Raw genomic sequence first — 11,933 nt, 5'->3', positions numbered from 1 at the left:
GGAAAAAATCATTTGTTTAAACTGGTTTTCATTTTTACTTTTATAATCATACAGACGCTTTTTATAGTAAATATAGAATAGGACATATTAAGCTTTAAATTGACATTGATAATAAAGTTATTTTTTCCCCATCAATGTGGATATTGAATCGATTGAGATTGCTAGGAGCAACAGGCACTGATACATACGTTAGAAATGAATTCTGAATCGTCAGACGATGAAGTTAAAGACACGAAACAGAGAAAGCTTGATGTGGCTACGACAGCTTCCCTCGATCTTGTTGCTTTAAACAATAAGGTAAAACGTGCTTGCAATGAAGATGGTTCCCATGCTTTCTAATTGCATACAGCCTCAACGATCTTTCGGTGTGTAGTTTGCTCAGAATTATTTTCTGTTCTTCCATTCATTGTATGTTTGCCTTTTGGGGCATTATCATGTTATTCGCTCCGCGGATCGAATTAGTTTGACGTTGTAGACGTTAACGTCAATTTGCACGATTAGGGGTATTACTGTGTTTCTTACCTGATAAGATGAGATATACACCACAATGAAGACATTTGTGTATGTAACAGGTCAACTTAACGAAAGTACATTTTTCTATCTTTTATCCACCGCCCTCCGCTACATGGGTTATAAACAAATACAGGGCTTGGTTTTTTGGGGGGAAGGAGGATTAAGTAGAATCACGATGAAAGCGGAGCGAATAACATGAGTATATACTGATGCAAAACCATTTCCTTGCATTGAAATATTTAAAAAACCGAACAAGTCTTTGATTATTGAAAGATAAACATTTTGTGTCGGTATATACTCATGCATCATGTTATTCGCTCCGCTGCACATTGGAATTTATGAGAGTTGGCTGTCTGTGGTCTCCGCTACATGGATTATAAACAAATAACAGAGCGAATAACATGAGTATATATATATACGGAGGCAACATTCTAAAATACGTTGAAAGGGGAAGTTTTCTCCGGAAAAGGTTTTTTTTGAGGGATTAAACAGAAAAATGGGGCTTGGTTTTTTAGGGGGAAGGAGGATTAAGTAAAACCACGATGAAAGCGGAGCAAATAACATGAGTATATACCGACGCAAAATCATTTCCTTTCATTGAAATATTTAAAAAACCGAACAAGCATTTAATTATTGAAAGATAAACATTTTGTGTCGGTATATAGTCCATAGAAATTTACGCGAGTTCGCTCTAAATAAATAGCGAGTTAAAACGAGTATATATAATATACAACATTCTAAATAATGATTAGGAGGTTTTCTCTGGAAAAAAGTATATCTTTAGGGATTAAGACACATAAAAATTTTGTTTCTTTTCTAATGGGGGTAATATTATATAAATTAAACAAGTGGATCCAATAATATTTGGGTCTATCGGTGAAAATTCATTAATTTTCATTGATATTAAGAAGGGGCAGAATATGTAAATGAAGGAAGCTTACCAAATAACACTAGTATATACGGACGCAAACTAATTTTCATTTATAAGGGTGGAGCTTAGCGGAGCGAATAACATGAGTATATAGATAAGATAAGATAAGTTTATTCCAATTTTGGGCCCAGAGGGCATAACAGTAAGACAGTTTGTAAAGAAGGAAATTCAAAGAAGAAAGAAAGTTTACAACATTAACTACAGGTTACATAGACTGCAAACTGCATGTGGATGCAGCATGTTGGGGAAACAAGTACATACATATATGAATTGCTAATCATGTATATATACAAGTAAATGGACAGTATCAGTATTATACCAATATATGAATAATAAACATATATACCAAAGCAACATTATAACGTTTAATGAAAGGGGAGATTTTCCCCGGAAAAGGGTTTCTTTGGGGGATAAAACATAAAAAATGGGGTTTGGTATTTTGGGGGGGGTTAAATCTGAAAAACATGAAACAGACGGATAAAATAACACGAGTATATACTGATGCAAAACATTCTCTTTCATTCATATTCATGAGGGGGTGGAGTATATATTCATTAATCACAACCCAAACACTATGTAGTGAATCATTCATATTCATGAGAGGGTGGAGTAAATATTCATTAATCACAACCCAAACGCTATGTAGTGAACACATACCAGAGAACTCAGGTGATAGACAGCATACTTTTCATGCCTCACAATCAATGCACAGAAACTGACTAAGCAAAACAAGTTGTGCACTTTTTGGATACTCATTCCAAATTTGTTTTTTAAGAACACTCTCTCTCTCTCTCTCTCTCTCTCTCTCTCTCTCTCTCTCTCTCTCTCTCTCTCATCTTTACATATTATATTTAATGACTTACATTTATTCCATAAATGTTGCTTTTAGCATGACATAACAAGACAAATATTGATAGGCTTTTTAAATTACAAAAGAGGGCAGCAAGGATCATTTTACATATCAAAGTACCTCATTCAGTGTCAACTTCTTGCATGCTATCAAATTTGAGATGGATGCCTTTGACTATTTTATTTATCAAAAAATTACTCTTATGTTTAAAGTTTTACACCAATGTGACTCCAGAGTATTTGCATGTTTTTAGATTTGTGAATGAGGTAAACACAAGAAATACAAGACAGAGCTCTACTAATTTTATTTATGTTACAAGAGCCAAAACAGAATATTTTAGAAGATCTTTTATCATTTTAGCAGCAATTTTATGGAACTCACTACCAGATTTTATAAGAAAATGCACAACTACCACATCTTTTAAATCAGCCTATCTAAAACATTATTTTGATCCTCAATGATACTCGTGTGTTTATTGTCTCTTTTCATTTAGTTCTTATCTGTATGTATATAAATTGTGATATTTCCATGCTTTGTGATACATGTTCTCGATATGTACATGTATATATGTTATAGACAGGACCACAATGTAAACTAGTTTATACAACTAATTGTGCAACCCTGTATAGATAACGGATATTATTATTATTACTTTTGTTTTTTATGTTCCATCTTTTTTTAAAAGGGAATATCAAGGTAAAATCATAAAGTAACATTTACGGTATAAATGCTACCGTCTTCTTTACATGTTTTAACCTACTGAGTTCCTTAAATCATGCTATTCATTCCGTTTTTAAGAAGAAACTCTCTCTCATCTTTACATATTATATTTAATGACTTACATTTATTCCGTAAATGTTGCTTTTAGCATGACTTTAGCTTTTTATCCTCCATCTTTTTAAAAAAGGGAATATCAAGGTAACATCTATGGAATAAATGCAATTTGAATAAAGGAATCCTAACTTATATTTATGTTTTCTGAGTACTTAATGTTAGCATTTGGGGCCTTATAAATGTGCCAGCAGGCACGAAGAGGATAGGTAAGGTGAGGTGAGGAATGATAGTATTTATTCCGTAAATGTGACTGAATGATTTTTGCTTTAAAAAACAGAATAAATAGCATGATTAGTTAACATGTGTAAAAAAAATATATATATAAAAGCATTAGTAACTAGTTAGTCTGTGTGCCGACTGCTGACTATCTATTATTATATATTTCTATACATATAACCATGATAACGATAGCATTTATTGGTAAGAAACACACTAATATCCCTAATCGTGCAAATTGACGTTCACATCAACAACATCAAATTAATTTGATCCGCAGAGCGAATAACATGTTGGCATTTGATTGGAAATAAATTGGTGAACTCAAGATTTCAAGACTAATCTCAGCGAGATTCGTCGAGACTGGCTATTTGGACTGATACCTTTTCCGGAGAAGCGTCAGTCCAAATATCCAACCTCGACGAATCTTGCTGAGATTAGACATGCACATACAGCTTACATAATTTATACATAATACAAAAATAAAATAAAAAAGTCAGTCCTGTGGGTGAAGTTTATAAATCTTGTATTGACTGACATATGCCTAGAGTATATGGTATACAAAGTACATAATTCTGGCATATCAACTTCTCTGCGCAACAAATGGATGGTTGTCAAATAAGAAGACATTACGTGGAACACAGCTGTCAATTACAGTGGTAGAATTGGGAGAAATTTGTCACACAGATCTCATGAATGAAATGCTTAACTGATCCTACAAGGATATGCTTGAGGGAGCCAAGGGCAGATACACAGAGGGAACGATACAGTGATGCGGCCAAATCGTAGGACGTTTGGGGGAATCCCTAGACAGAACGTTTGACACATCTATTGTTGAAAATGAAGTTTATCGTCATTGCAAAAGGCCCCAGAGTAGGGATAGAAATGTCTCTAGATTGATTGCTATGATGGTGTTGGAAAACCCATTTGACAAGATTGGTGGTCACCAATACAGAGCGTATTCCTCATTTAGACACACTGAAAACCCCAAATTACCAGACCTCTATTTGCCAAAGATGAAACAGCTTTTGAATAAAAATTGAAAGATTGAGAAACAATGTCCTTAACAAACAAAATTATATAAATAATTAGGCACCAGTATTAAAGATTATTATTGAATATGACCAATATTGAAATGAATTTCATTAGGTCTAGACTAAATACATACAAGATAGATAAGTGGAGCTCATATTTCTGTAGTGTAATGTGATAAGTTGGCAATAAAATGATTTCTGTTTCAAATCCCAATGTGATCTTTTTATGCCGTGAACCAGTTATAACATGATCTCTTAGATTGCTAATAATGTTTCAGTAGTTAATCCCCAATTGATAAATATTGAACAATATATGTATTCTTTGTGTCCAATCAGGTAATATCTATGAGGGGCCAGATTAAGAAAGTGAAAGTTCAAGTGATCCACAGGCATACAAGGCAGATCAAAGCACTGCAGAGGAAAGAAAGGTAATTAAAGGCGCATTTCTTTGTATGTCATTTTATTAACAGTGCTTGACTAAAAGTATTCTATCAGTTAACATTAAAATTTAACATATCCATCTCCCAAAACATACCTTTACCTAGTAGGCACAGAAATGAAGAAAAATACAGTACAAACAGTCTTTTTCAACACCTGCATAATCTTTTTCACTGTAAATTCTGACCCTAATTTTTTATTTCCAATTGTCTCTTTCACATGTTCTTTACACCATGCAATCTATCAAGTTGTGTAATTTGGCACAAATTTTGTTTCTCACTGTGTGTTGGATTAAATTTCACTGCATAATTATGTGATTTTGACCAAAGATTTTGTTCTTATCTTAATGTACAGTGTTATATATAGGTCTTGTCTCTGTATACACTTGTATACACATGTACATGTATGACATTTGAAGTCATTGTAAACCAGTATTTCTCACTTCAGAAATATGAAATTATGTTATATGCATCTGTTTATCTTTAGAGGCTCAGAAAAATTATTGGAGAAAAACAAAAGAAAAGCAGAAAGATTAGTGGAGGAAGTACAAGTGATAAAGGTATGGGAAGGGGGGGTACACAAACTTGCCGTAGGATGAACATCATTTCAAATTACTTACGAGTTAGGGCATGCTAATAATTTTAGTGTAGAGTTAACTCAGACATATAATGTTGATATTTGTGACTTTAAATTTACAGGATTTGAAGCCAGACCGTATTGCAAAGTATGCTATTGGTCACACAGCATCGTTTGCTGAAGTCTGCAAAGAGGTATGAATTCTGTACTCATCACTGGTTATAAGTAAACAAGTACCTATATACCACTGACAACAATTTATTAATTTACAATCGTAAAGTCTTAATCTGCTAGTGTAAGATGGGAATATAGACGGTATTTATTCACATTCAATTGATATATAGCATATAATCAGGAACTGTCCAAGTTTACAATATCCAAATAGGTTGAGCTGTTTCTATGTAGAATAACTTTTAGTGGAGAATTTCTTTACCTGTAAATTTAGTACACAGTGATTATTATCATCATATTATCATATGACAGGTATCATGTGCACTCCTCATCCATCCGTCTGTCCATCCATCTGCACTTTCTATGTCAGGCAATAGCTTAAGTTTCCTTGAGAATATTTTCTTAAATTTTAGAGATAATACTTTGATTAAGCAGAGGAAGACCCTTTATGATTTTCAGATTTATCGGCTCTGCCTTTACAGAGTTATGGGACTAAAGACTTGTTTAATATTAATAAGATAATAGTACTTTCTTTGGCATGCAATAACTTGAGAATACTTTTTAAGATTTTCATAGAATTTAAAGGTAATGCTTATAGAATTGAAAGGTAATGCTCGGATTCCTATAGTAATACTCTGTCTGTCTGTCCACCCATCAGCACTTTCTATATGGCACACAATATCATAAGTTTCTTTGGGAATTCATAATTCTATACACAATACTTGGATTAGGCAGAGGAAGAGCTCTTTTGATTTTTAGATGCATTGCGGGTCCCTTTCTGAATTGTCAGTTTTCTTTTATTGTGAAACAAATCACAGTGATAAGTTTACTGTATAACATTTGTAGCCTTCTTTTAAAACTCAATGTATGTATATTTCAAGCCAAAGACATCTTTAGAAACCAGAGCACTAGCCCGGCTGACTGATCACAAGATTTTACAAGATTCTGTGAAAGAATTCCGACAAGACCATGATGACTGGAGATCTCTAGCAGCCTTCTTGATGAGTCGAAATTCAGGAAGGAGAATCAAGAAACATCAGCAGAATCGAGTGGACAAAATCATAACCAATGTCAAGGCTGGTGAAGTTTTGGTAAAATCGTTTTTGAGAAATCGGTTGGAAGGAGATGAAGAGGAATTGGAAAAACTCAAGAATTTGAATGCTGTGAAAAAAAATTCAGACAATGTAATACAAGAGTCTCCTGTCTCTTTAGCTAAATCAGGTTTGCCTGACGATGATGGTAGGAGGTCTGATATGGAATCAGAATTGAGCGAGGAAGAAAGTGAGGAATATTCAGAAGAGGAGACAGATAGGAGTGAGGAAGAATTGTCAGAAGGTGTAACAGAAACACAGGAAGTAGAAACATTACCCCAGTCAAAGACATCCGAACATTCAGCTGATTCCAGTGAAAAAAGAAGAAGTGAAAACAAAAAGTCACAAATACTTACAAAAAAAGGAAGGCAGCACAACAAAAGTTCAGAAATTGTTATAAAGAAATTAAACATGGATGATTTTGATGTTGAGAGTGAAATACAAACAGACACTGTACCATCTTTCTTAGTAGCAGACAATAAATCAAGTCCTTCAGATGCTAAATCACTGAAACCCAAAAAGAAGGATGCATTCTTTGTCACTAGTGATGATTCAGGTGAAGAGGGAGAGGATGATGACAAAAAGGAAGAGGATCATTACAGATTAAAGGGATATGATGCAGATGATAGTGATGAAGAGAGGGAGTTGGAGAGAGGAAAACATGCATTTAGGTCAACATTCCTTGGCTCTTTGTCTGAAAAGGACTGGAGGAAAAGTAGCCAAGAAAGAAACTCAGAGAAAATAAGTAGGACAACTGGACCAAAATCATCCACCAGTTTTCCAAAAAATAAAAAAGGGAGAGAATTTCCAAAGAAAAATCCCAGACAAAGCTTTAGGTAAATATGGTTGACTGATAGAAAGTAATCAGTATAATTATACCCCCACGCAATGACGTTGCGAAGGGTATAATGTTTTTGACCCGTCCGTTAGTCTGTCAAACCCTTTTTTTTGTCAGCACGACTCCTCTGAGACTGCTCAACAGAATTTCGTGAAACTTTGTAGTTAATAAGGACACACTGTGTAGATGTGCATATTCCCAGAAAATTCTGATTCAAGGGAGTTATGCCCCTTTTGAACTTAGAATTTCGAGTCCGTCTGTCCTGTTGTTGTCAGTGCAACTCCTCTGAGACCGCTCAACAGAATTTTGTGAAACTTTGTAGTTAATAAGGACACACTGTGTAGATGTGCATCTTCCCAGAAAATTCTGATTCAATAATTTTTCTGGAAGTTATGCCACTATTGAACTTAAAACTGATCCCTTCTGTGCTGTTCTTGCAGTAATGCATAGCATTACCGTTCATTATGTGAGGCATTGTCAAGCAATGTTGGAGCGTTCCTCTGCTTTCTTTCATTATATGTTTGTACTTGGTTCAATTAAAAATTTAGCAATACCAAGTGAAAACACATTATTACATGTATAAATACTCAGGTACATGTACATTATATGTATTTTAAGTCATGGAAGGTTATAAACTTTTAAGATATGTTTGTGAAAGACTGTGCTCTGAGTGTGGTCTTGTTCAATTGTCACACCGATGAATGATCTTGACTCTCTCTGTCACATAGCTTTGTCCTTGACCTTCAGTTCATTGAGTATGAAGTTTTCATCTTGTATAGTTCAAAAGTTGAAATTAAAGTTACAGTAAAGCATGCTTATAGCAGAGTCCTATGGACAAACAATTGTGGTTTACTGTACAAACAGACAGACCAAAAATCCTGCATCCCCCTCTCCAAGCTAGAATATTATAGCACATTGGTCATAAAAATTCTACTTTTTGTTGAAAGATCCATAAATATAGTGTAAAAAATCAAAACATCTTGCCATCATCATAGTGTATGAACAAATCTGCAACTGGATAAAAGTGTTGTATATTACAGAATTAATATCCAGTACATACAGAATAGGTATTCAACTGCAGTTTAACGGAGAGAAACCCGTGGGTTCCGACAATGTATATTGGTTATTTTAATTGTTATTTATTTATTTATTGAGTGGCTTATGTTAAATTATTTCATTATAGGTTAAAAGAGACTCAAGGTAGTGCTGGAAAAGGTAAGACTAAAATCTGTATAATAATTTATGAAATCAATAGTCATTTAATGAGAAAATTTCAAAGTCAAAATGTTTTGCAGGGTTGCATTCATTCAAAGAAGGGAGGGGGGGGGGGGGGGGTGGATAGAGTTTCTATAGTTAGGCGATGCCAGTGCTTTCTGTATGCATGAATATTTTGCAACTTTCATTATTTGGTGTCTGTAATTTGTTTATGTCTTCAGTTATCAGCTTTTGCTAAAATTTTGTCTCCCTTCTTTCAGGGGGAGACATTGTTTTCGTACTCTCTCCATCTGTCCGTCCTTCCCTCTGTCACAAAATCTTGTGAACGCTTCTCCTCCTATATGGCTTATCGGATAGACTAGAAACTTTGTACAATGGTTCATTGCCATTTGTAGATGTGCATATTGTCAGGACAGGAGGATCCAATTTTTTTCCTAAAAGTTATAGTGGATCTAAGAGGGGTGAAGGATGTAAAATAGCTTGTGAACACTTCTCCTCCTATATGGCTTATTGGATAGATTTGAGACTTTGTACAATGCTTCATTGCCATTTGTAGATGTGCATATTGTTGGCACAGGAGGATCCAATTATTTTCCTGAAAGTTACAGTGGATCTAAGAGGGCTGGGGGATGTTAAAATAGCTTGTGGACGTTTCTCCTCCTATATGACTCTTCCGATAGACTTGTACGATACTTCAATGCCATTTGCAGATGTGCATTTTGCAGGGACAGGAGGATCCAATTGTTGTCCTTAAAGTTATAGTGGATCTGAGGGGTGGAGGGTGTAAAATAGTTTGTGAACATTTCTCCTATGTGGCTTATCAGAGTTCATATTGTCTATGTTCCTGATCATGCTTTCTCCTCCATACCATGCAGTACATTAAAGGGAGGAGGTTTCATTTGGAGCAGTTCCAATTTGGGGAGCTGGGGAGACATTTGTTTTTCATAAAAACAATCTCTAGTTTTCTTGATTATCAGTTTAATAACGTGATTATGATTAAGTATTATCCTCCTGTAAATTTTAATTGTGGAACAGCATTATTTGGAGGGGACTTTTGTCATACTAAAGAATTACTTTGATACCTTTTCTCTTTTAGTTGACAATTCGAAGGATGAAAAGTTACATCCATCATGGATTGCAAGCAAGAAACGAAAAGAGCAAGCACAAATACAAGCATTTCAAGGGAAGAAAATAAAATTTGATGACTAGCATTGACAAGGATAGGCTCCACCTGATCATTCATGGAATTACGTAAACTGAAAGTGTCCCATTAACTTGTTTGACTTTATTAGTACATCATGACTGCAGAAGTTTTCAAGCATAGTATCCTCATCACTTACTATTCCATACAATTTCAATGTAAAATCAGAATTTGTGTGAAATGATGTTTGTACAATAAAACACTCTGTCAGGGAATACTATATATAAATAAATTACACATATACTATGATTTTGAATCAAGTTTTGTGTTTGTCAGTTTGTTGGTAGTACTCAATACAGGGGATAGACATGGCCCTGATCTAACCATCGAGTCATGAAGGATGCTAGAGAAATGAGCTCGGACCAGTATTACATAATTCTTGATATCTGAACTTGTTATAATTCAGAATCAAATAGAAGGACATGCATGTACATGTACTTTGACTTGAATCAACCAAATGCAATACCACTAGACACAGTCATAGTTATTACAAGTATGAACAAGAGGCCCATGGGCCACATCGCTCATCTGAGTCACCTTGGTCCATGTCAGAAGATTTTCCATATCTATTTGCATGTAAAACCGTAGTCCCTATTATGGCCCAAACCTTCCCCTGGAGGCCATGGTTTTTGCAAACTTGAATCTACACTATGTCAGAAAGCTTTCATGTAAATGTGAACTTCTTTGGCCCAATGTCTCTTGAGAAGAAGATTTTTAAAGATTTTCCCTATATATTTGTATGTAAAACTTTGATCCCCTATTGTGGCCCCATCCTACCCCAGGGGGGCACGATTTTAACAAACCTGAATCTGCACTATATCAGAAAGCTTTCATATAAATCTCAGCTTTTCTGGATTAGTGGTTCTGGGAAGAAGATTTTTAAAGATTTTTCCTATATATTTGTATGTAAAACTTTGATCCCCTATTGTGGCCCCATCCGATCCCCGGGGGCCATGATCTTAACAATTTATAATCTGTACTATATCAGGAAGCTTTCATATAAACCTCAGCTTTTCTGGCTCAGTGGTTCTTGGGAAGAAGATTTTTAAAGATTTTTCCTATATATTTGTATGTAAAACTTTGATCCCCTATTGTGGCCCCATCCGATCCCCGGGGGCCATGATTTTAACAATTTAGAATCTGTACTATATCAGGAAGCTTTCATATAAACCTCAGCTTTTCTGGCTCAGTGGTTCTTGGGAAGAAGATTTTTAAAGATTTTTCCTATATATTTGTATGTAAAATTTTGACCCCCTATTGTGGCCCCATCCGATCCCCGGGGGCCGTGATTTTAACAATTTAGAATCTACATTATATCAGAAAGCTTTCATATAAATCTCAGCTTTTCTGGCTCAGTGGTTCTTGAGAAGAAGATTTTCCCTATATATTTGTATGTAAAACTTTGATCCCCTATTGTGGCCCCATCCAATCCCCGGGGGCCATGATTTTAACAATTTAGAATCTGTACTATATCAGGAAGCTTTCATATAAACCTCAGCTTTTCTGGCTCAGTGGTTCTTGGGAAGAAGATTTTTAAAGATTTTTCCTATATATTTGTATGTAAAACTTTGACCCCCTATTGTGGCCCCATCCGACCCCCGGGGGCCGTGATTTTAACAATTTAGAATCTGCATTATATCAGGAAGCTTTCATGTAAATCTCAGCTTTTCTGGCTCAGTGGTTCTTGAAAAGAAGATTTTCCCTGTATATTTGTATGTAAAACTTTGATCCCCTATTGTGGCCCCATCCGATCCCCGGGGGCCATGATTTTAACAATTTAGAATCTCCATTATATAAGGAAGCTTTCATGTAAATCTCAGCTTTTCTGGCTCAGTGGTTCTTGAGAAGAAGATTTTTAAAGATTTTCCCTATATATTTGTATGTAAAACTTTGATCCCCTATTGTGGCCCCATCTGACCCCCGGGGGCCATGATTTTAACAATTTAGAATCTCCATTATATAAGGAAGCTTTCATATAAATTTCATCTTTTCTGGCCCAGTGGTTCTTGAGAAGAAGATTTTTTA

General features: G+C 35.0%; 1 protein-coding gene across 1 annotated transcript in view; it reads left to right on the top strand.

Annotated features, from left to right (window-relative positions):
* Positions 1-10,168, top strand: part of LOC125651305 (uncharacterized) — a 167,723-nt gene extending 157,555 nt beyond the window's left edge. Inside the window, 7 exon segments of the mRNA XM_056166812.1 lie at positions 93-297; positions 4,715-4,806; positions 5,303-5,375; positions 5,515-5,586; positions 7,057-7,490; positions 8,676-8,707; positions 9,804-10,168. Coding sequence (XP_056022787.1) covers positions 93-297; positions 4,715-4,806; positions 5,303-5,375; positions 5,515-5,586; positions 7,057-7,490; positions 8,676-8,707; positions 9,804-9,916 — 1,021 coding nt within the window. The 3' untranslated portion in view covers positions 9,917-10,168.
* Positions 10,169-11,933: the final 1,765 nt, after the last annotated feature.

Source organism: Ostrea edulis, chromosome 5, assembly GCF_947568905.1.
Source record: "Ostrea edulis chromosome 5, xbOstEdul1.1, whole genome shotgun sequence".
Taxonomy (NCBI): Eukaryota; Metazoa; Mollusca; class Bivalvia; order Ostreida; family Ostreidae; genus Ostrea; species Ostrea edulis.
This window is presented reverse-complemented; position numbering and strand designations above follow the sequence as displayed.